This window comes from Rattus norvegicus, chromosome 8 (genome assembly GCF_036323735.1).
Source record: "Rattus norvegicus strain BN/NHsdMcwi chromosome 8, GRCr8, whole genome shotgun sequence".
In the NCBI taxonomy this organism is placed as follows: domain Eukaryota; kingdom Metazoa; phylum Chordata; class Mammalia; order Rodentia; family Muridae; genus Rattus; species Rattus norvegicus.
This window is the reverse complement of record NC_086026.1, coordinates 125,816,718-125,842,729: the sequence shown is the minus strand read 5'-3', so window position 1 is coordinate 125,842,729 and position 26,012 is coordinate 125,816,718. Positions and strand designations below refer to the sequence as shown.

The following is a 26,012-nucleotide window of genomic DNA, read 5'->3' as shown; positions in this document are numbered from 1 at the left end:
CTCCTGCTTCTGCCTTTCAAGTCTGAGTACAGATACTACGTCATCATCACACCTAGCTCTGCTTTAGTTAGGCACCATGAGAGACTATTAGCTCCTGCAGTTAGGGTATCTCTGTCTCCTGTTTCAGGGGCTCACTCTTTCTGATTTGCCATTGCTTCGGTCAGAAGCCCCCTGCCCGTTCTCGCTACCCTCTGATTTGCAGTAATCATTACTTTTTTTTTTCTGAGACCACAACACTTTAATTTATGTAAAGTGGTCAGTGTCTGACCGCTTTGAGTGATGAGGCTATCTCGTGGTTTTCAGTATTGTGGGGAAATCAGACAGACGTGCAGACTTTCATCCCTTGTGTCTTTCTGTCAGAAGCGGAGCTGCGTGACACTGGTCCACACATCAGGAGGGAATAGTTATGGCATCCAAGGGCTAACCTCCACTACTGGGAGGCAGTCTCAGTTGATAGAGCTTAGTCTCTGTGTCCTTACTTTGCTTGCCCTGTCCCCTTGCCTTCATGTCCTCCTCGATTCTTCCTGCCCATCTCTACCTTCCACAACCTAAGGTGGCCTTGTCCTTACCAAATAACTACAGACCCATTAGCACCCTGTTCAGAATAGTCTATAGAACTTGCTAGGTGGAGTGCGGAGGGAAGCCAGCCTCTCCGAATGTCAGTGCTTACACATTGCACCTACGCAGCTGTTTGCAGGTTCTTCTTTCTTAAGTAACTCACTCGCAGCTGGTAATGAGCCGCGGGCAAGCATGGGACGCTCTGCGGATACAGCGCCTCACAGGGCGTCTGCGCATTAACCCAGCTAGAGGCGGTGGTTGATATCTTGAGAGACATTCCGGATGTCAGAAGTATCCTCACTGATGCCATGGAGGCCTGAAAGGACGAGGTTTACCTTCAACGTTCCCTGTGCGTGGACTTGAGGGTTGTTCTACAGAAGAGGTTTCATCTCTAGCACTGCAAACCCGCCCGAGAGTCCACAGCCGAGGACGTCACAGGCCTTAGAGCAGAGCACACTGCAGTTGTTTTATTACAAGGGCATGCCTTCAAAAGGCCTCCTGAATATTTATGTTTATATCCATAAACTCGTGCCACTTTCGGCCTTGAGTGTGAAAGCATCCTTTTGCAGTGGGCAGTGGCTAATCAGAGACTCGTGACTGGTCGAGGGTTAGGAATGAGTTACTGTTAAGTGCTCAATCCTAATCGGGGTACCCGTGTCACACGTCCTCTACAAAGGCCAGGGAGCATTGTGGAGAAAGTGTGGAAAGAGTACAAGAGGAAAATGATGGGAAAGACTGAGATGGAATGTTCTTCTGGATATGGAACGGGCAATTGAGTCATGACCTCAGCAGCTGCAGGAACTGCACAGGACAGACACGGTTGGTCCTGTCAGCATTCCCTCATGGACTGTGGAAGGGCTCAGGAGGTCCCTCCTCTCCTTGATGAGCTATGGGCAGTGAATGGGCTTCTGGGACAGGGGGATACTTTTCTTCAGTGGTACACCCACTGGCAAGTTGTCCAAAGTTTGGTATGTGACCTCCCACCCAGGCTCATACAAGCAACAATAATTGAACTACATATGCTCATGACACAGGAAAATAAAAACCCTTGTTTAGATGTACGAAGTATTAAAAAATAAGTTTAAAAATGATACCTGGAAAGAGCATGTAGGGACACCCTGGAGGTTGTGAATGACTCCTCGCAGATGCTCTGTTTGTGCTGCCTGAAGCCAGTGATGTTTAGCACAGAGCTGGAGCTCACAGAAAACAGCCGTAACCCTCCGCTTCGATCGATGCCAAAGTGGCTCTTGGTTGTGATGTGTCAAGAGAAAATAAGAAAGGACCGTGGCATTCATCCAACAAAAGAATGTCACCGTCAGGCAGAGGTGGGTTTTTTCCTCTGAGCAGTGCAGAAAATTAAAGGCTTTGAAGTTAATTGCTTGTCTGTGATTTGGGTTGGTCCTTGATAAGAATTGCAGAGTATAAATCAAATATTGATTGGCGAATAATCTGTTGTTCATGGAAGACATTTAATATCACATGCTGGCTTCATTTTATCAACTAAAATTTAATAAGTGAATGAATAAATGCATTAAATACATAAATAGGTAAATTACATAAATCACAAAAATTACCACTCGCATTGTGCCTTCGAGTCTCATTTACTGAAAACATAATAGATTCCTCATCATTAGAATACTTTTACATATAAGAAACATTTTGATGGAATAGCACTTTGTAGCCTGTGGAGAATACAAAATTTCATTAAGTTTTTTTTTTCAATGTTTCGGGAGTAATATGTTTAAGAAATTGGAAGGAGTAGTTAAGGCTAATGAATGTTGACTTCGACTAATCAGTACCTCGCTTGTCAGGCCTTGGGAAGGGTTTGTGTCTCTGGAAGGTTTATTTTGCTTACAGGATAAAAGAGACAAGTCCATTCCACATAGACTGTTGGCACCTGTTTGACTGTAATCCTTCTGGTGTTCCATGGAGTTGATTTGCTGGGAGAGATGGAGTTACTCCAATGCACTGCAAAAGATGTTGCTGCTGTCCTGTTTAGAAAGCTCGTCATGAACATTGAACACTCGGGGGACCAAGGTACAAAATGGGCTTCATTCTATAAAGGCATAAATGAATTTCACACAGGACAGACCTGCTTTGTATTTGATAGAGGATAAGACCTGTAGTTGCTACAGCAGTCTGCCTGCGTTAGGCAGTTTAGTGATCATGTCTGGAAAAAAAAAAACTGATGGAAATTTTGCAGAGGATATCCCCTTTGACATGAATTTTAAAGATCTTACGGAATTATTAAAGACCTTAAAAATCTCATGTGGACGTGTCTGGAGCAACAGTCTGGCTCAAAGACTCGAGTGTAACTTTCTGTTTGAGAGCAGTGTAGTATAAGGGTACAAAATTCAAAAGGAAGCTTGACCAGACCTAGGAGCTTCAGATGCCGCAGCAGGGATGCTAAACATCTCTGCTAGAAGGTGGCAGGCTGCAGGCTTTCTTTCCTCTGGATGCTGCAGGCGAGTGTTGTCAGGCAAGAGTTTCTCCGGCAGTGCTCAGGATGAAGAATTAAGAGAAGACTCTGGTAGAGTACGTTGGGTTAGAAGTTACAGAAATAACATAGTTTTAAATGTTCAGCTTGCTGAGACCTAACATGACCCAGAAAGGAATCGCCTAGACTTGGTTGGCCTGCACACGTGTCTGTTGGGAGGACTGACTTGCTTGCTAATTACGTCAGCTCGATATGGGCAACACTACTCCCTGGTTCTGTAGCCTGAACTGTGCAAGGGGAGAGAGCACCAGCTGGCCTCAACGCATCTGCTCTCTCTGCTCCTGACTCTGGGCTCGACCCTTTTCATTCTTGCCTTGACTTCCCGGAAACGATGCAGTTCCTAACCTGGAACTGTAACCTGAAAAAAAAATCCTTTTTTTACCCCCTCAAGTTACTTAGTGTCAGGGCATCTGTCATCCACAAAACTAGAACAATAGGTGAGAAGCCAAGCAATCCCAGTGCAGGACACTTCTGTGCAGCATGGAGTCCCGGCGTGGTGGAAGCAGTGTTAGCAGAAACCAGGCAGTGCTGGAACGGTGGAGTGGAGAGTGGAGGGCTGCCCCAAGGCATCTATCTGGGATAACACTGTGGATAATACATTCTTAACCTAGGAGAAGGCACTGATGGAAAGTCAGGATCTGAACACAAGGAAGCAAGGGAAACTTGAGGTACAAGGTAGAAAGTATTCTGGCCATTGCCCAGAGTCTGATAGAAGTTTCTATGTTAGTTTGCAATAAAGATTTCTGACAAATTCCAATGAAAGGATGTTGAGAAGAACCAGCTGGTATCTTTTGAAGGCGGTGTTAGCATTCTCCAGACGCACTAAGTTCCCACAGTAATTTTTATGTGGCTGCTGTGATTAGCCTTCTGTTGGTATCGGGTAGTGCCCACTGCAGATAGGAAAACAAGCAAGATAAAAGAGAAAAATGTAGAAATATAGTAATAACAATAATAATACTTCATGGAAAGAAGCATGGGAGTTCTAAAGAGCCAACAAGCTAAAGTGGGAGACTTTGTCAGAGTGAGAGAAGAGACAGAAATGTTATTAAGGCGGCTTAGAAGATATCGTGGCACAAGTGTTTGGTGGTTTCATATATTGGAAAGTTTGGAAATCAGAAAAAGAACTTGCTGGGTGTAATAACTTGGGGTCACTATTAACCTTTAGGAGAATACTACCTGCTGAAGATCAGCTGGAAAGGGGATATGTGTGAAACCTTACTGAGGAGAGAACCTACTTATTACAGAACAGTTACCATAGCCATGAGCTCATACAGGACTGGGGTTGTAGCTCACTTAGAGGAGTGCTTGCCCACATGCATAAGGCCCTGCATAAGGCCTCCAGCATGATATGAACTGGACCTGGTGGCACATGCCTGTAATCCCAGCACTTCTTGCAGTACACAGGAGAGCCAGAAGTTCAAGATCCCCCTAAGCTATGTACTGAGTTGAAGGCCAACATGAAATACCTGAGGTCCTGAATATAAATAAATAAACAAACAAACAAACAAACAAACAAATAAATAAATAAATAAATAAATAAATAACAAATGAGATGTATTAGCAGAGCTAGTATGACAAGGGAAGGTCATGTTTTTGTTTGTTTTTATGTGTATGTGTATGTATGTATATGTGTGTGTATATATGTGTATGTGTGCATATGTGTGTATATGTGTGTGTATGTGTATGTGTCTATGTGTATGTTTGTGTGTATATGTGTATGTATATGTGTGTATGTGTATGCATCTGTGTATATGTGTATGTGTATATAGGTTGTATATGTATGTGTGTATATGTATGTGTGTGTATGTGTATGTATGTGTCTGTGTGTCTCCGTGTGTGTATGTATATGTGTATATATGTATGTTTGTCTGTATATATATGAATGTGTATGTGTGTATGTGTGTATATGTCTATGTGTATATGTGTGTGTATATGTATGTGTGTATATATGTATATGTATGTGTGTGTGTGTGTGTGTGTGTGTGTGTGTGAAGCACCATTAGTGCATGTGCTTAAGGTTTATGCAGGAGGTCAGAAGGGAATATTAGCTATCCTAGAACTGGAGCTACAGACAGCTGTGAGCCGCCATGTATATGTTTGGAACTAAACCTGCACCCCCTCAAGAGCAAATTACACTTTTTATCACTGAGCCATCTTCCCCAACCCCCAGCCTCAGGAAAGATTTTTATCTTAGTATTTTAATTTATTTTATTTTATTTGAAACAGCGAGACTCGCACGTTTGCCATCCAGGTTGAAGGTGGAGGTGGCCACAGCATCGGGGAGATGTGAGGAGGTGACTGAGGTGTGGCCTAGATCCAGGGTAGACACAGAAGACATCAAGGGCAGAAGTGAGGGAAAGGGCCTTAGAAAGTCAGATCCTCAGTCACAAAGGGAAGGAAGAGAGAGAGGGTAGTTAAGGACAAAGAGTGATTCTCTGTTGGGACAGAGTAGGAATAGATCATGTCTGAAAACTTTTAATCTCTATAAAGTAGGTCGTCTTCTTTGTGTGAACCAGGAGGCCCCTGGAGAGGTCACGTCTGGAAAAGTAAAGGCAAATTTGTCTTCCCAGTGAGACTTCACGATTTAAAGTTCCAGTAATTAAGGAATTTTGAAACATAAGCAACAATCACAAAATGCAAAAAAAACCCAAAACCAAACAAATAAACAAAAAACCCTTTGTACAGTGGATTTGACTTCTCACCGTGGATATTCTTAAGTATGCTTGATTTCAAGCTTTTAACCTTCTGTGTATCTTATTAAAGGCCTTTATTTTTAGGGGAATCCTAAAAATGATGGCTAAGGACAAGAGTCTCTGGGTATTTGCACGCATGTGTGCCTGTGTGCATGTGTGCATGTGAGTGTGTGCGTTTGTGTGTACTCATGTGTGGGTGTATGTGTGCATGTGTGTGCATGTGCATTGTGTGTGCACACACTCGACGCGTGTGTGTTTGTGTGTGTGTGTGTGTGTGTGTGTGTGTGTGTTGGGGGTGACTTAAATGCCTGTGCCCTTGAGTGTGGGTACATGTGGAGGCCAGAGTGGCAGTCTTCAGTGTTACTCTTCAGGAAGGAACCTTCCACCTTGTTATCTTGAGACAGGGCTTCTTTGGAAGTTATCCAATCAAATAGGCTCACTGTCCACTGAGGCACAGGGAGCTGCCCGTCTCCACATCCTTAGTGCTGGAATTGTAAGCCCTCGCTCACCACAGCCAGCTATATATATTTTTTTAATGTGGGTTCTGGAGTTTGAAGTCAACACTTCACTGGCTGAACCATTCCTCTAGCCTAGGAGTCTTATAAACTATATTTGTGTGTGAATATCTTTAAGGACCACTATCATGGCCTCTTTTGCCTAGGACTGTAAAACACAGGAGTGTCTCAGGGGTTACATGCTCCATTCTCCCAAACCCCACCTCCACCCCCACACCCCCTACCCCCTGCACATAGTCCTTGGGCTGAGGTTGTACCGTCATCACAGATGACCACAGAATCCTTGTGGTAATCAGTGAAAGGGCGATTTGCTCTCACCCTGACCTGGTAAAACAGGACCTGACATATTTGTTCATGTGTATGGAATAGTGATTCTCTTTCCTAGACAAATTATCAGTTTATTTCCAGTAAATCCACCACCCCCACCCCCATCCCCCCGCGTGCACACACACACACACACACACACACACAAATACACACACTGTTGTTAGATAAAAGTGAAGCAAAGCAAAACAAATAAAGCTCCTAGTCTCCACTTGGAACTCCCAGGGAGTCCGCTCTGTCTCCGATGTGCTGTGTCATCAGAGCCTGGGTCGCCACCATCAAGCACTCTTTCTTCTATGGCCCAAACCATCAGTGTTTCTTTTCATCATATCCCTGATTCAGTAGGGTTGTAGAGAGATTACCGAGCTAGGCATTGGTTGATACACAGAGCTAATGAGCACAGCCACACAGTATCGTTTATGTGCAAACAGACTGGAGATGAGCATGTTCCCCAGGTACTCTCATCTCGAGAGAGCCCTGGTGAGAGAGCATCCCCTCCATGTCCCTGAACTGGTTCTGATCTGAGTTGAAAAGGAGACCTCTCATCAGTCTGGGCTTGAGGAACGCAATGGCAGTGCCTGGAGACTTCTTTACGCTCTGTAGCCAGGCCTCATGGAAGTTAGGAAGAACACAGGTGGGGCGTGAGAGGCACTGTGTCCTCTGACGGACAGACATGCCGCATGCTCCAAATGTGTGCTCATCCTCCTGCATGCAAACCATCAAAGAAGAAGCTGGTGCGACAGGAAGGGGGGAAGGCATGAGCTCCAGGGGGACCTATTTAATTCAGGGGTTTGGCAGAAGTTAGAGACTCAGTATGCAAGACAAGTGGAAATTCTGGAGAATAGTTAAGTATGGAACTGTAACTTGATGGCAGTGTATGCACTGGACAATAGAAGGCGAGAGGAGGGGATTTGCAGTTTTCACAGTCTAGGAGTGAAGGATGAGGACATAGAGGAATGAAGTTTGTCCTGCTTACCGACTCAGTGGGTGATACCCACCGTGTGTGTAGCTCACAGGTGTGTCAGTTACACAGAGGCAAGAACAGTACTCTGTACTCTTGCTGTAAGTCTTGCTTGTGGAAGAAAACAGGCTCGCTCACAAAGTCAGTCTGGGCATTATTATGTACCTTGCCTACGCTGTAGAATCTGGATACTGCCCGTTTGTCACAGAATCTAGGAAGATCTGAAAGTAGGAACGTGCTTGTGTTTTTAACGAACCTGTTGTCTCCCAAACTGTAGGAGTGCATGCTGTTACAGAGATCAAAGCCTCCCAGATTGCCCTAACACCAGAGTGCACTCTAAATTATAAAGCAATTGTCAGGGATTTTTAAACCTCTTTATGAGATTTATTTCTTATTATTTTTAAGAGTGTGCATGTGGGTATACAAGCACACATGTGTGCACACACACATAAGCACACGTTAAATACACTGGAGATACAGTTATGGACTGCTGTTAGCTGCCCCATGTGGGTTCTGGGAACTGAACTCAGGTCTTCCGCAAGAGAAATGCATGCTCTTAACCACTGAGTGATCTCTCCAATCCCAGGAAGTAAAAACCTTACATCTCCAGTTACTGACATTTTTTTTTCCTAGCAGTGTGTTTATTTGGTTGATTACTAATAAGGTGGTGTGCCTGTTTCTAAGGGCCATGGTTTTTGATGGGCATATGATCTTTTCCCCAGACCCAACAGAGCAGATACACTCATGAACTCACTGAGTCTGTAACAGTGTGTTTAAGACCAGTACAAACTCAAGGCAGACAAAAATCCCAGCACAAAAGAGGGGAAGCGGACACAACATCCCAACCGAAGCCAAGAAGCTATTCACAGGTGTCTTTCCTGAAAGACTGTCTGCTTTACTTACTGACCAGGGTTTCTTGCGCACCCTAGAACTTGACGATTTAGCTAGTCTAGCTAGCCAGCTTGTCAGGTCCTGCCTCTGCTCCCAGATGTTAGGATTACAGGCAGACCACCACACCCAAATGACATTTATGTGGGGGATAGGTATCCAGACTCCAGCCGTATGTCCCCAGCTCTTGTCTGTGTCTGTTGTCCTGATTTCAATGTCTCTGCCTCTGTATTTTTTTTCCTTTCTTTCCTCCTTTACTGCTCCTTTCTGTTTTCTCCCCAAAGTCGGCAAACATAGCACGGAAGTCCCATGAGTTAAGTGTGCACATCTCGTGAACATGGCATTGACTGTCCCATGAGTGTGCACATCTCGTGAACATGGCATTGACTGTCCCATGAGTTAGATGTACACACCTGACTCCCTGTACTCAACCCTATTCAAACACAGTATGGACTTCGATACCCAAACCTCCTGCCTTGCGTGCTCACTGTTGCCTGGATCTTGTAGATTTGGTTCTGCCTTTTCCATTTTCCTCCCTTGCCTCTCCTTGCTCTCTCTTCTTGTCCGTCACTTGAGGATGGAGGCCCAGAGGGGATGAGAGGCAGCCTTTGTTCTGACCCCTGAGCTCGTCAACTCCCTGTTTTCAGAGCTGGACCCTGAAAGCGTTTGCTTACCGTCTGCAGATCACATAATTAATTACTATTATTTAAAAAGAAGGTTCACATTCTTTATCTCCCCGGTCACACAAGTCATTTTTCAAACCCTGGAATGATGACCTTGGCATCTCAAGTAAGGGTGGTCCCACAAATCAAATTGAGTGTGACTTTGGTTTCATTTCTTTGTGGAAACATCTGGTCTTGCTTAGTGCACAGGAAAGAGAGAGGTAGGAAGCTGGCAAGAGTCCATGGTACCTCTGCAATGGTGGCATTCTCTGTCTACCGTTGTGGCCTGAGACTCACAACCTTCAGGAGAGGGAAGAGCTGAAGCCCACAACTCGGTTCGCCAGAACCTTCTCACGCGCCCACGGCCATGAAAACTCTGCGTGGCCACCCTTCCAAATCTAGTCTGGGACTCCCACCTTGAACAAAAGAGGTTGAAGCAGAGGTCAGCAGCGTTGGTGGTGACATGATTTACTTTCTGTAATGTCAAATTAAATGTCATGGTGCTAATAAGGGTTATGTGAACCAAGGCCGCACCCCTCGGCATCACTAGACACAAAGAAAGAGCGTCTGTCCCCTAGGAATCCAAAACTCCCCCAGAGAAAGAGTGTTCTCTGTGTTGTGCTGGACAGACTTAGGGTTCGGCTGCTTGCACAATTCCCCTGTGCCCTCCCGGAAGGACAGCACCGCTTTCCAGAGTCAACTCTGTTTAGCAAGTAGATGAGGTCTCCAGAGACAACCATGTGTGGCAAGCGGGTGAGGTCCCTAGAACCAGGTCTGTGTGGCAAGTAGGTGAGGGCATGTCTCTAGACAGCACATTTTACATGAACACATTGTCTTTACTAGAGAGTCCCTCTTGGATGCCAGCCCTAAGACTCAGCTGCCCAGTGCAGTGTTTTGTTTTTGTTTTTTTTGTTTTTTTTTTTTTGGTTCTTTTTTTCGGAGCTGGGGTGTTTTTTTTCTGTTGCATTTTGACAAAGGGATGCTGGGAGGAGAGGGGAGGGCTCAGTGGAAGCAGAGTGGTTCTTCTCACTTTGTGAGAACGAAGGCATCAGGATTTTTAAAATCATATTTGAAGTGAGTGGCAGGGATATCCAACAGTGTTTGTTTCATTTTATAGAGTAGGCAGTTGAGGTTGAGTTATAGTATGTTTTACTTGCTTTCCTGAGACCCCAATACGTATGAGCTGTGTAGATTCCTCATGACTCTGAAGAGGTTTTCAAGTATGGATAAATGGAGGTTTGCAAATGATGTGCTTTATGAAACTTTTCAAGATCATGTGTGTGTGTGTGCGTGCGCATATGTGTGCATGTGTATGTATGTGTGTGTGCAAGATTGTGTATTAGTGTGTGGGCGTGTGTGTGTGTGTGCATGTATGTGTGGTGTATGTGTGCACATATGTATGCATGTGTATGTATGTGTATGTATGTGTGTGTGCAAGATTGTGTATTAGTGTGTGGGCATGTGTGTGTGCATGTATGGGTGGTGTATGTGTGCACATATGTATGCATGTGTATGTATGTGTATGTATGTGTGTGTGCAAGATTGTATATGAGTGTGTGTGTGTGTGTGTGTGTGTGTGTGTGTGTGTGTGTGTGTACATGGCATGCATAGGGTCAGAGGACAGACATGGATATTGGTTCTCTGGTCCCTTCCACTTTTTGTTCGAGGCATCTCTGTCTCTGGTCTGGGATTTCACCATATGGGACAGGCTATTGGCCGATGCGTTGCCTCCTGTCACCTACGGATTTTCAATCTTAGGAATTGTACGTATGCACATGCATGGTGTTATCTGGGCTCAGGGAAATCTGAACAAAGACCTCAGGTGTGTGGCAAATGCTTTACTACCTAAACTATCCCCCCAGCCCAACAAAAGGTATTCCACGGGGAAGGTGGCTTTTGGTACACCACTGTGCTACAGTGTTAGAGTCCCTGTTTGTCCAGGTGCCTGCGGTACAGGGCCATGGAATGCACCCCCCTGGGGAGTGGGAGCCTGGCTTGTCAACAGACCTTGACTTGGAGCTGAAGTTTCACATCTTATCTCAGATTGGATTCCATGAGCTGAAGGGATTCTTTTCAGCGTGACTTCATGCGTGAGAAATGAGTGCCGACTAAACTGTGCCTTCCTGAATTAAGATGCTCTTTCGTAAATACCACTAAAAAGTGGGCTTTTTCTTGGGGAAGCAAGGCCAGTGTTTGGCACAGGAGATTAGCGAGGCATTTGCCAAAAGAGCATGAGATTTAGCTTTGGGGAATCCAGCATTGGGATGTGTTCTAACTGCAGCCAGAAATCAGAGCTGGACTTTTGAATACTCTGAAGCTTGAGGCCTGGGAGAAAGGCCATCTCGGGTCTAATCACAGCCCTTGCTAAGATTAAACTTGAAAAGTAAAGTGTATAGATTTAACGCCACTTATCCTACGGGGAAGCAATTTGGGAATGTCTGTCCGCAGCCCTAATCTTCATATCAGGAGTGTTAAGAGGGGTCTACGTCTAGAGAGGTTTGTCACAGTCTCACTTATTAATGCGTCATTTAGTCAACCGGGAACGTGGTTAAAGCGATAGCTGTTCTCAACACAGATTTGTATTGTAGGACTGTGCAGATGAGGCTCACTCTGCCTCTGTCAGTCAGAGTTCAGCAGGGCACGTACTTCTTGACCTGTCTTCCTTGTATTCTCCCTTCTGTTCTTGTGCACATGCGTGCATGCAGTCATAGACATACATACATGGTTAACGATACATATGTATAAACAAAGAATAATCTTAAAGAAAATAATATGGCTGTGGCTTGATAACTTTTTTTTACTGACTTGTGAGTATTCAGTGTGTGTGTGTGTGTGTGTGTGTGTGTGTGTGTGTGTGTGTGTGTGGTGTGTGGTGAATGCCCAGGCCCCTGTGTTGTGCATGCACAGAGGCCAGAGGAGGACATTGGGTGTCCCGCTCTGTCACTCCCCACTTTACTCCTTTGGAACAGTCTCCCACTGACCCGGAAGCCAAGCTGCTGGTGGCAAACCCCAGTGATCCTGTCTCCACCTCTCCCAGAGCAGCAGGGCTGCAGAGCTGGGCCCGGCCATGCCTGGCTTTTCACACGGTTTCTGGGAGCCACACTCAGGGCTTCATGCTTTGCAGCAAGCACTCTTAGCCTCCGAGCGCCTCCCCAGCCCCGAGTGAGCTTTCTGTCTCTGTGCGAGGGAGTGTAATTCTTTTCCGAGCTGCAGAAAATTCTGAAGTCAAGACACTGTTATTTGGGAAGTGCCTTCATGAACATTAGTCCCCATTCTGATCACAGCGGCCTGGTGTGTTGAGGAGAATCCTTGACAAGTTTCCTCGAGTTCACAGGGTCCTGTACACAGAAGCAGATGCTAAAATTGCTGAGTCATGAAGAACTTTCGTACGACTTTCTAGATCAGTCAACAGGCATCCCACCATCACTACCCTCCCTGACAGTTGACTTTGACTCACCATTGACTTTCTCACCAGTGATTAAGGCACCACAGATTTTTTTTCTTCCTGTCACCTTTATATACACAGCAGGTCCTTTATGTTTTATGATACTGGGCTTCGCACTACTAATTACCCTTTGAGTGTTCTGTTTACTCCACTGCTACCCTTTCACATGCACGTGCTTACGAGCTGATTGCACCCTGTCATAAAGGTTTCCGCGATCATCTGCTCTAGACACACACACACACACACACACACACACACACCATTGGCATGGCCATGCTGTTAAGGAGCAGCCATTGTCTGCAGCCTTTTAAATGTGGCTCGCATTGCCCATACGCATTTGACCTGACATTTTCCTTTGCTGGGGTTCTGACCCTCTGTAAAACTCCTTTTGTAATATCACTGCTCTTAATTCCTGGCTCATTTTAAATGTGCCATCTATGAATTCCTACGTGTGTGCCTGAGCATGCACTCATGGATATACATGTGTAGGGGTCCAAAGGACAACCTCAGGCACCATTTCTTAGGGATGCCATTGACCTTATTTTTAGGCAGGGTGTCTCACTGTCTTGGGCTTTACTCATGGGACTATTCTGGCTGCTTCGTGAGCCCCAGGGATCCACCTGTCTCTATCTCCTCAGCGAGTATGCACCGCCCACCGCGACTGGCATTTTCTTGTAAAAGGGAATCAGACTCAAGTTTTGTGTCTTCAGATCAGGCTCTCTACCCACAGAGTGATCTCTCTGACCCACTCACTGTTGTGACCTCTCTTGTTACATTGTGTGCACACAGTACTGTAGTCATATTTGCATACGTGTACAACAAACTTTCCCACAAAGGACCAGGTGATAGAAGATTTGCCCACACTGGGTAAGTTTTCTTTATTCCATTCAGCCCTGCTGTACAGGGTGGGAAAATAGCCAGAGATGATACTCAAATGAATGGATGTGATGGTCTTCTTATAGAATTATTTTTACAGAAAGAGTCGGCCAGCCTGGACTGGCTTTCATGGATCCCTGTAGCACTAGCTATGTATAGCTACTGTGAACTTCACTAATCTTTAATTCTGCTCTATGTGCTTCTTGAAGATAAAGCTTGGATAAGTGGCTGTGTGGCTTAATGAATACTTCTTATTCATCAAGAGGTGTCAGACAAGTAAAATCCCCTAATATCACACTTACTAGAAATGTTAGTGACATTACTAGAGGCCATTATATGCTGTGACCATTGGATTATTGACATATCAAAATAAGATTTGACTCTGATTTGGTCTTGTAACTTAGACTTAGTTTCTTACTTGGTAATGGGCTAGGTTTAGTGTGTGCCTTGAAAGCCACCCTTCCCAAAATATTTTCAAGATTAGAAGGAAAGGAGAGAGAACAAAAGAACCCACCATAGGTTAGCATTTAAAAGGTTCCTAGTTCAAAATATGACAGTTATAAAAGTAAGTTGAGTGGTGTAGCCTTTGTTCCTGCCTGGGAAGGGCCATGTAGGGGCTGATTGCTCTGGGGTTTAACTAAACCTGGCAACAGCTGAAGTGACCAACAGTAAATAAAAAGAACAAAATCAATGGGTGACCAACATTGTGCTTCTCTACTTTGTATTTTGTTCCATGTCTTGAAAGGTCATTCGTAAAAGAATTTTGACAGTGCATTGAGTTTTGTTCAATATGTCTGTCTCCCTTTTAAGCCCTTACTAATGTCCGAGTGGAGATCCTCCCTGATTCTATAGTTAATATGGTGCTAAGAAGAATATGGAATGAACTTAGTCATTTAGAAGCCTTGGGCTATAGAAACTATTAAGCTGTAGAGACCATATAAGGATATAGGCTATAAAAGTCCATTAATAATCGGACATTCACACTTATGTGCCTAAATAAAGAAAATGGGCAGAAAAAAAAGACCCAATAAATATCTGTCATATGAATGTGGGGAAATACAAGAAAATAAACACCAGTGATTAAGGGGTATGAAGTTTTATAAAATATGAGAGTGTTGATGGAGCACACTAAAGTGCTTGCTTTGCACTCAGCTAGATCCTTAAAACCTACGTCTTTTAAATTAAAGAAAATTCAAGGCATGATTAGTCCACAGGTGGTAGGTAGGATTAAGAGACATGGAGACAGGCAGAGCCCCAAGGCTAGCTGGCCAGACAGCCTATAACCTACTTTGTGAGTTCAAAGTCAGTGAGAGAACCTCTCTCAAAACATGGTGGGGTCTGGAAAGATGGCCCAGAGGTCCATAGCAGTTGCTGCTTTTGGAGATCCTGGCTCAGATCCCACAGCATCCCCACATCAGGCAGCTCGTACCAGCTCCATGGGATCTCACACCCTCTTCTGGCTTCTGCCCACGGCGCTCATAAACTCACACAGGCATGCACACACATACACATAAATAAAATAAATAAATAAATCTTTAACAATACTAAGAAGCATGGAGGACAGCATGTATGCATCTGGGTGCACACACATGCATATGCATACACACATGCGTGCTTTTACACAAACGCATGGGTGCAAACATGCACACAGTCATACTTGGTAGTATGGAAAAACTTGTGTAATTTCGTGAGAAAGCTTTGAGTTGGGATATGTCTTTTTAATGACCATAGAAAGACAAAGAATCCAGTCACCTGCCATCATTTAGGCATCATGGTTTGTAGTTTATCGCCCAGTATTACAGGAGATGCTTTCATCCCCGTCAGCTTTCTGCTTGCAAGACTATGCTTGTTCTACCCAATCATGGGGAGAACCGCTCGTCTCGCCACCCTCCAGTGGAAATGAGTTATGAGGCCTTTATCTGGAGCTTCAGAGTGGCTTTAGCCTCTGAATAGTTGGATTTCATTAATTAATGCAAGATCTCATTTTGTCTTAGCTCTCCCCCCACCCCCAAGAATTCCTTTTCCTGTTCTGATTTGTAGGGATATGCACAATAAAGGTACTGCTCCAATTCCCTCCCCCGGGGACCATGTTAAATACTTTCCTATTGCCCTACACATTTTCAGCATTAATTTCTGGCTTCTTCTCTAGTTCCTGTCAATTCTGCAAGCAAAGCAAATCATTGTGATGCTAATGATGCTATGGTCTCTTCTGTAAGCATCAAGGAAATATTCTATGTACAGTAGAGTAGTACCTATCTTAAAACAACCTGTCATGGGCTTATATGCTTAGCTTCCTAAGTTCAGACACTAGGCTGTGACATAGACACGTAGAAACTGAGGTATTCTGGATGTCAGTTTGAAGTCAAAACAATATGCTCTGATCATTTGCTGCCATGGACCAGGCTTCGTGCTATCTCTGTGTTGGAGACATAAAGTCGAGTGAGAGCATACCTAGAGCCTCGTGAAATGGATAATCAGATGTAAACCCACACCATTGCATTGCGTTTTTGTCACTGTAACTGTGGACAGATGGACAGAACACCAGGGGAACATGGAGGCCTCCAAACACCTTGGAGGAACTTGTACTAATTTCGAACCTTTAAAGAGCTAGAGTCAATGAGACTCCATTAGAACGTGGGAAAAGCTCAGAGACACGCGAACCAGAATAGGGCATTTAGGAATGGCTGGTGCTTCTGCGTGCTCTGAAAAGTGTCGCGCTCCTGTCTGGGTGGCTAAATAGAGAAGCCAAGTGAAACGGAGCTGAAGGAGCCAGCGATGGCTGGGTGGTTAGAAGGACATTCCCCTGTTCTAGCTGCGGACTTGACGCTGGTTCTCAGCTCCTACGTGAAGGAACTCGCATTTTTCCTTTTAGATTAGTTTTTAATGTTAAACACAGGAGTCTAGATCCCTAAAGGCTGAGAAGTTAAACTCGTACAGTGGTTCTCAACCTTCCTAATGCTTTAAGACAGTCCTGGTGTTATGGTGAGCCCTGAGCATAAGATTATTTTTGTCACTACCACATAACTGAAAGTTTGCTACTCTTAAGAACTGTCGTGTAAATATTTCTGATGGTCTTAGATGACCCCTATGAGAAGGTCTCTTGACCCTTAAATGGGGCCGCAACCCGAAGATTGAGAACAGCTTAGCTAGAAGATAGGGTGCTCTAACTTGTAACAGGGTAGTGTAGGATTTTAGAAGAAGCCAACTTGCTATTCTGTGGCATTCCAGAAGCAAGCCACATCAAGTCACAACCTTAGACCTCTCCCCTGCTTTCAACCAGGGGATTCTCATAAGACTTAGAATAAGATCTGCAGAATAAACACTTGTCTCTCTGCCCTTAATGGAATTTATATACCAGCCACAGAGAGTACATTGCTTGTTGTCTCTCCTCAGCTGTAGCTCCCCTGTGCTCCGGAGGCAAGCTCAGCCTGCCTAGTTCTTGCAAGCAATTTCCCTTTGTTTATACTAGTTTAGCTTAATATAAAAAGGGCCAGAGATGCCATCAGGGGAGATATAAGATATAATGAGGATACAGTCAGTACCTGCAGGAGGCCCAGCATAGGGCTGGGCCATTTACAGGGGACCTCGGTGCATTTCAACCCATCTATCAATGTTATGTGCGGCTCCATTGTTCCCATACATTAAGTAGACACCTCGTTCATTTCTAGCAGCATGGTGCATAGACACATTCAGGGTTTTAGCTGAGCTTGCTCTGTCTGGTACCCAGCACGTCGTACATTCTAACACTGTCCCGTCTGAGGAGTAGCATTCTGACCCTGAATGTGAACTCCTTAGATAGAAACAATGCTCAACACCCTAGCTAACCTTCTGCCCATCCAAATTGGTCATGTTTGTCCATGCAAGTGCCGGTGAGGACATGCTCAGTGCTCTCCCACCAACACTCTGTCCCGTTGGCTCTTCTAGAATCAGCTTTGAGATTCAGGGGCTTGGACGGCTAGCCTGGAGATGGTCCTGACTGTCTACCATCAGACATGCAACAACCTTTGCAGTCCAAAGCAGGAAGCTGGCTTCCTCCAAGCCTTTCACTCCGAGTCCCTGGATTCTGTTCATACAGGCAAGACGTGACCACACTCTGAAGATCTCCCAGGGAAGAACTTCTGGGCCACTCGTAGGTATCAGGGACTTCATCTCAATCTAAGCTATCAACTGTTGACCATGACCGCCAAGAAGACAGGAGAGCCTGCCGAATAGGAGGGCTGTTATCAACCTGGAGCCCTTGAAGCTTTTGCAATGGTTGTCTTGATCTTCACTTTTAAAAATCAAACACCTCACAGGTAGATAGTCTACAGACTCTCGACAAATGTTAGCTCACGGGTGGAAGAAGGAATTTGCCGTTTTGCGAACTTGGAAACATCCTGTGGTGTGTAAACGGGCCAACTTATACTCTCAAAGAGAACGGCGTGAAGTGTGTAAGCAGGCTGAGGTGAGAGGAAGGGGTCGGACCCTGGAAGCAGTAAAGAGAATTATAGTCACAGTTTAATATCCTTAAAAGTCAGTGTTTGTTTGCAAGTTGACTTTCTGTTGTGTCGTGCAGCCAATTCATTAATGGGTCATTAGCTTGCCGTGCAGCCAATTTAGAGACACCCGAAAGGCATGATGGGAAAGGGTATTGCTTTTAGTTGCTAATTAAGAGTCCAAACAAGGAGCTCTAAGTGAGAAGTTCTTAAGAGGTGCTGAAAGTTGGGATGGCTACTGCCTTTAATGGAAGTGTCAGGTTATGAGGAAAACAAACAAACAAACAAACAAACAAACAGCCCACGGAGCCTGGCAGTCAGAGGGCAGGCCATCAGCCATGTGCCATGCTGCCTCTGAGACACAGCGTCTCTGAGACACTGAGAAAAATCTTTGAATTTCCTTCTGCCTTTCTACGAGCTAAGTGTATTTATAGGAAACAAAATGAAGACACAAAATGCTTAGTCCAAGCAGAAGCCTGGCCCTGGGACTCCCCACATCAGGCCCCTGTGTGGGAACCTGCAGGTGCGTTTCAAAGAGCTGTAGTCTCTACTCAACAACCCTTCTGACAGTCTGACGGTTTCACAAACTCGCCTTCCAGTGTTTTATTATACCAGTACACATGTTTCCGGAAGTTTTATTAGGGGTTTTTGTTTTGTTTTGTTTGTCTTTGAAATATATGATCCTACAGACTTCCCAGGGAATTAGCAAAAATAACCATTTCAAATTCATTACCCAGTAGCAAGTAACATAACAGGACAAAGACTTATTACTTCCTGTATGGTAGATGATTAGCCTCATTCAGTGACTTCAAAGTTAAGTCTGGGAGGAAGTAATAAGAAAACATGTGTGTGTGTGTGTGTGTGTGTGTGTGTGTGTGTGTGTGAGAGAGAGAGAGAGAGAGAGAGAGAGAGAGAGAGAGAGAAAGAGAGAGAGAGAGAGAGAGAGTCAGTCCTAGGATAGTTTGTTTCATTTTGTTTTCATAGTCTCTGTCTCTGTCTCTGTCTCTGTCTCTGTGTGTGTGTGTGTGTGTGTGTGTGTGTGTGTGTGTGTGTGAGAGAGAGAGAGAGAGAGAGAGAGAGAGAGAGAGAGAGAGAGAGAGAGTGAGTCAGTCTTAGGGATAGTTTGTTTCATTTTAATAGTGTCTGTCTGTCTGTCTGTCTGTCTCTCTCTCTCTCTCTTTCTCTCTCTCTCTCTCTCTCTCTCTCTCTCTCTCTCTCTCTCTCTCTCTCTCTCTCTCTCTCTCTTTGTGTGTGTTGCATGTGTGTGAACCTGCATGATGCCAGGACTCCACTCTCATCACTCTTCCACCTTACTCCCTGAGGCAGCGTCTCTCAGTCCATCCCGGAAATCATGAATACAGTGCTGCTAGCCACCTAGACCAGAATCTCTTCCTCTCTGCCTTCTCAAACAGGAATTAACGCCAAGCCTACGAGCATGTGCATTGATTACCAGGATCTGAACTCAGTTCCTAACACTTGTGAGCCAAGCACTTTAACCAGTGGGGAGATGCGCAATCTCTCTCCCCAGACTCCAAATATTTTCCATTTTTTAAATTTATTACAGTAATAGAATAATTGCAAGCAACAGTAGTTAGTGCTATTACTTTGTTTGTGTGTGCAATTTCAGCAGCAGGTACGTGGAGGTCAGCTACAACCCGAAGCTGATTCTCTGTTTTCTCCCGGAGTCCTAGGGACTGAACTAAGGACACCATGCTTGCAGGAGTGCTTTCTCCCTCTGAGCCATCTCTCTGGCCTCAGGGAAATCTGTGTGCACACGGTATCATTCTCAGTGGCTGCTGGCAGGTGATGGCACAAGGAACAATTTAATGTGCACGTTCTCAGGTCTTTGTATGTTGCTGAGGGGTCTAAGGTTTCGTTTCTTATGAATGAAGATGCGGATCTATCCATACAGAGTCTTTTCCTTGTGCTTCAGTTAGAAGCACGAAATTCTGGAGTCACCTTGGATCAGAGTACCATTGCCTGCGTCTCCCACATCTAACATGAGCTCCCTCACCAAGGAAGACAATGGGTCGAAAGACTCTAAATCTGTGGCCTTCCTAATATGGTGACCTTTTAATACAGTTCCTCATGTTGCGGTGACCCCCCACAACCATAAAATTATTTTCATCGCTACTTCATGACTTTAAGTTTGCTACTGCTATGGGTTGTAACGCAAATAGCTGATATACAGGATTTATGATATGCTACCCTTGTGAAGGGACCGTTCCAACCAAGGGGTTGTGACCCACAGAACTGCTGCTCCAAATGAAGGCACCTTCTGAGTTTGGTCCGTTTAGGTCAGAAGGACCAGGCTGGCCGGCTGGGACTGCTGGCTGGAGTCACGAGCTCCTAATTCCCTCTTTAAGTGCTGAGATCCCTCACTTGGTGAACGCTAAGTGTCTCTAAATGGCTTCCTTTTAAAAAGGAAAACATGCTTAGAGCATTATTTTGCTTATTGATTTTTCAAATTAAATATTCTAATGGATCCCAGTTGTGGTTTTAATGATGAGAATTCCTTGAAGCCCATCGTGGAAATGTGGAAAAGGAATCAGATTGGGCTCCCAGCGCAGTCTTAGAGACAGCTTTCCACCGGATGTTGTCTCCACAGGATTCTCTCTTTATCCTTCCTTCTCCCTCTGCCTCCCTTGCTCCCAAGCCCGCCCCTTCCGCCTTCCGCCCTCCCCCCTTCATCTGTCTCTCTGCCTCCTTCCTTCTTTCCTTCCCCTCTCTCAGTCGCTCCCCTTCCTTTTCTCCCCTTCTCTTCCTCACTGAAGTCAGCCACGATTTTCTGTATACCAAGAAGAGTCATAAGAGGAACTAAGAATGTAAGAAGTCATTTTTCTTTTTGCTTCTAATTCATATGAAAGTTGTCATTACACACACACACACACACACACACACACACACACACACCTATCTGAGTTGTAACTAGCCATAATCACTCCAGATGCTTTGTCATTCTGGAACCTGTACCACCTTATGTCACCTGTCACTCACCCTACACACTGCTAGTTCCACTCCTCCCGTGCAGTAGCCTTGGTAAACACGAGGCACGCATCCACGCGTGGAAATGCTTAGCTCTGCTGTTCTTGGCTAGGACTCTTGCCAACCACCCAGCTGAGGCCAAGTCACTCACCAGTCTAGTTAGTTTTCATTGGCGAGGGGAAAGCATCCGCCTTACCCACAGTGGTCTTTCTATTTTAGGAAAGATTTGTGTAAGGAAACATCGCCATAGCAAAGACTTTGTGGATGGCTCTTTGGAGTTAACTTTCATGTGCTTTTGGGCACTTAAACGCCAAGGCACAGAGAGTGTTTATAAACGATTGCTGTAAGCTCTTTAACAAATGACGTTAGACAAGGGGAGCACTCCTCTGTTCTCCAGTGGATGCTATGTGGAGTTGGTGGGGCTGCTTGGAGCTCAGAGCCACCCACTGCTGGAAGATTACGCCTTGGACTTCTCCCACTAGATGTCATCCACTCGTCTAGTGAGCATTAGTTAAATGATGGAGACTGCCAAGAACTGGTCTTGGCATCCATCACCATGGAAACAGATAAATTCTGGCACTGCACTTTAGAGCCAAACATGGCAGTGTTGTTACCGTCTGAAAGAACTCATAACGTCAAGAAAGACTGGTGCTCAGATGGGCTGTCAGCGGTATGAGCCCCTGGGAAAATGAAGTTCTGCACACGTATATTTACACACATATCATATACGCATTCATGTGCATACTCATATGTATGTGTATGTGTTTGTGTACTTGATATTACATACATACATGTATGTGTATGTGTGTATGTACACATATATGTATACATGTGATATATAATGTATATGTCAAGGTACCAGTCCCTCTGCACGGTTCTGGCTGAGCTGACAAGCATCTGCCTCTGCGGCCCTCCCTCACCTTTTAGTTTGTCTTTTTCTTCATTCTCAGAACATGTGGTCTCCATCTGGGTGGTTCCTGGAACAATGGAGTCCCAGCCTTGCTCAGGAACACCTGCCCCGCAGCTCTGCATTTCTGGCCTTGGAATTTCTTTTCTATGTGCTTTGGTTCTGACAAGGAGAGTTGCTTCCTTGTTATGTTGTCCTAACTCTATGCAGCTCTGTGATGCTTAACACGTGCCTGTGCAGGACCTGGTCTCCCCAGCCTCCAGCTCTGTGGGGTGACCACCCCCCTTACAAAATCACAAAGAGAGGGGCTTTCTCCCCACTCACTCATTTTTTCTCCTTTACCTGTCTTCCATCCCTCCCTCCCTCTCTCCACCATGCATCCCTCCTCCCTCCTCCCCCACTCTGACCCACTTCCCTCCTTCTGATTGTTTCCCCACCCCCTTCTTCCGTTTTCCCTTCCTCCCTCCCTCTTTCTCATTATTCTGTTTTCTTATCCCAAAATTCTGTACCCTGGCTTTCGGAGCTATCTCGCCTGTAAAGTATTACTCCAGTATTCACAGCACTCGTTTTCTCCGGCTGCTGAGGTAGCCCCGTGCTATGGAGCAATTCTACCACAGGTCACCTTCCCACCCAGGATTTATTAACTTTCTGTATGCAGCCGCCAAGTGCCGTCAGAAGGTCCAATATGCTCAACGCTGTTTTAAAGGTCAGGTTTGACTGGGGGGGGGGGGTAGGTTAGGAAAGCTCACAGAGGTGCGTCTGTGTGAGGGTGTGGCCTAAGACAGTTAGATCATGAAAGTTCTAAGTGGACTGAGGGTAGGCCTGTGTATTTGTAGTAAGGTGGCATTATTGACAGATAGGGCTCAGCTCATAGAGGTGGGTCCCTTAGGGTGCATCTCTGGGGCCAGTATGTTTCCTGCCCCTTTCTGTGTCTCCTCCCCTGCTTCATGCCTCGCATGAGCTGAAGGGTTTCCTCTACCACGTGATCCTGCTGCCTTGACATTCAGCCAAGCACATGGGGCCAACCAACAGCAGACTCTATCCTCCAAACCTGGGAGCCAAGATAAACTCTCCTTTAGACTACGTTGACAAGTGTTTTGTTTTTAGTGATGATTAAAAGAAAAAAAAAACCCTTATCTTTGTACAGTTTATCATTTTACACTGCCACTGAATCCCGTTGCTCTTGTTCAATGCATCCCATCTCTTTTCGGAAGTAGCTTTCTGAGGGGCGGGCCTTGAGGCTCACGGCTTAACCTGGCTTCCGGTCCCACTTCTGCTTCCTGTTCCGTTGCGATGTGAGCAGGCAACCGCCATGGAAGTATTTTCCACCATCCCTCATTCATGATGGACCTTGTGCACCCAGGCTGTGAGCCAAAATAACCTCCCTCCCATGCTCCTGGTCAGTTATGTAGCCACAGTAACAAGAAAAATGATTGCTTTACGGAGGCAGGTAATCCAGTTCCATTCTTATCAGTAGCCACTGAATTGGTGGTGTGTGTGTGTGTGTGTGTGTGTGTGTGTGTGTGTGTGTGTGTGTGTGCGCATAAACTGCTGTGAATGTGTGCACATATGTCTGCATGTGCACCTGTGTGCATGTGTACCTGGTAGCCAGAAATCAGAGCCAAGTGGCCGATTTGATCTCTCTCGACATTATTTTTTGAGACACGTCACAGGATCTAGAGCTCACTGATTGGCTAGACTAGCTGGCCAATGAGCTTCAGAAATATACGTGTCTCCACCCTTCGTCCCACCTCCAGTTCAGAAATTACAGACATGTAGACTACCATGTCAGCCTTTTGACATGGGCAATGGGCATCCACACTCTGGTCCTCATTCTCGTAGTGGAGACACTTCATTGATTGAGCCGGAAACCTTCGTAGACCCACACCAATTCATTTGACGAACACTAAACCTGTTCTTCCCCCAAATTGTCCTCCCCGATAATCCCCCATTGCCTCGCTAAGGACTTGGCTTGTCAAAACTTATGGACCTTCGGTCATCTTTGAGATTTTATTACCTCTTAAAGAGACTATTAAAATGAATCTCTTTATTAACTCTGATCCCCCACCACGCACAATTTATTTCTTGCTTGCATTTCTGTAGCCTCACGTGTTTACCCCGATCACTAACTTGTTATGCTGTCTCCACTATTTGTTTCTTTAGTTATTGTCTCCCTCTACTAGCTCGTGAGTGCTTAGCAGCCGAGCTGACGGTCTCAGTTGCCCTCGTTGTATACCTCATGCTGAGCTGTCTGGAATGTACTTTGGGGTCTAGTAAATATTGATGTGCTGAGTAATGCTTCAGTCTTGCTACTGGGATCCTTTTCTATTGGGAAGGAAGTTTTAAAGAACTATATTTTTGTTGTTTTTGTTTTAAGACAGAGGAAAGCTTTGGATGGGTTGGGGCGGGGGGGGGGGGGGGAGAAATACATTTACCAGAGAAGATGAAGACTGAAAGCCTACATGGACTCTCCAGTGTTTTTGTTGTTTATCAGACACATAAGATTTAACTTTGAAAATATTCTTGGGGTGAGAGATGACTTAGCAATTAGGAGCTCAGACTGCCCTGGAGTTTCGCTCCCAGAACCACAGCAGGTGTCACACAACTGCTCAAAACTCTAGCTTAAGGGGATCTGATGCCCTCTTCTGGCCTTTCCAGGTCCTGCACTCATGTGTACAGACACACAGAGACACACCCATAAATCTAAAAAAAAAATTTCAAGGGAAATATTATAAATGTCCCCTTTGTTTTGCCTCTGTGTGAATTTTCATGATTAAGGTAATAACAAGATGACTTGTGTTCAATGTTTTATGTAATAAGAAATATAGAGGAAGTTCATCACTTCTGACTGGAACTGGTCCAAGTGATTCCTCTTTTCTTTGTAAGTTGTCTATGTCTAGTGATGCTCTTCTTGCTGGCCATCTCCAAGGGGCACAGTGTGTCACACGGCTAAAGACAGGAACCCGTTATGTTTGTCTCCTATATAAAAAGTCACCAGGATTCAATCCTGGGTGTCTGCCCTGCTTTCAATCCCATTGCTATAGTAAAATAACCTGAGAGAAAACAAATTAGAGGAGAAAGCCTACAGTTATAGATTACAGTTCCTTGGGGTGGAAGATGGAGCTTCCAAGAGCCTAACACATCATCACATCTACAGCCGAAAGCAGAGAGAAATGGACGCATGCCTGCCTGCCTGCTTGCTTGTGTTAGATAAGGATGGGGTTGATTTCTCTATCTTTATCAACTCAGGACCCCTGGCTGAGGGGATGGTGCTGCCAGTGGTGGACTGGATCTTCCCAAGTGAATTAACTTAACACAGTCCTCCCTAGGCCAACCTACCATAAATATCCCTTTATAGAGACTGTCTTTCCAGATGATTCCAGGTTGTCAAATTAACTATTAAAGCCACAGTAGCCCACTTTGATGCCCTCTCTAATTCTCTTCTCACAGAGATCCCAGCTATTTCTAGTTACTTAATAGTTCATATGTTATTAGCACCTCAAATTGGAGAATTAATTTCCACGTGAAACTCTGGGGCTACCTTAAAATCCTGCCTACCTCATAGCACCTGGCCCACTGCTTTTTGTCTCTTTTTTCCTTTTCTTCCTAGTATTTCATATCATTAGGTTATTGTTGGATACTCCGAATTCTAGTGTGGAGTCTTTGATGCAAGTGGGCCTTTTAGCTGCATCGCTAAGAAGCGTTACAAGTTGGCGTGAGTTTTAGCATATGGAGATGTTTCCATCTCCAGTCTTCATCCTGTCTAAGGATCACTTTCCCTGTTTTATAAATTTAAAATCTAGCATTCCTATGTAACCTGTTGTTGGATTTTTGGTTTATCAAAATACCACCAATAACACTAGAGAAGGGCTGCAGAAGGTCCGAGAGTAGGAAAGGGGTCAATATCAGCCTTGACATTAACGTCGAGGATATCAATAGGTGGTTAGTCTCCATCTATGATGAGGAAAGTAACTGATAACCGTTGAGCCATATACCTAACCAGGTGGGACAGAGTCTTGTCTACATACATTAGTACTAAGATGTCTTGCCAATGAAACTATGCAACATTCTACCTCCCCAATATTTCCATGATTCTTCCATTTAAACATTGTAGCACATTTAAATGGTTTGTATAATGGATATATTGTTTGGTTTATGGTATATTCAAATTTTGAAATAAGCATAAAGCTTTCCTGGAAACGAGAAACACATGCATGCCCTCCAGT

The 26,012-nt window shown here is 44.9% G+C and overlaps 1 protein-coding gene across 20 annotated transcripts in view; it reads left to right on the top strand.

Annotated features, from left to right (window-relative positions):
• Rbms3 (RNA binding motif, single stranded interacting protein 3) overlaps nucleotides 1-26,012 on the top strand; it is a 786,929-nt gene that overhangs the window by 127,510 nt on the left and 633,407 nt on the right. Inside the window, exon 1 of one of the 20 annotated variants that reach the window (XM_063266127.1) lies at nucleotides 19,138-23,236. The exons of 17 other annotated variants lie outside the window; for them this stretch is intronic. In XM_063266127.1, the coding sequence (XP_063122197.1) occupies nucleotides 23,177-23,236 (60 nt within the window). In that variant the 5' untranslated portion in view covers nucleotides 19,138-23,176. Of the gene's footprint in view, nucleotides 1-19,137; nucleotides 23,237-26,012 lie in introns of those variants that run through there. 2 more of the 20 variants (XM_017596207.3, XM_039082844.2) reach the window with 2 other exon arrangements.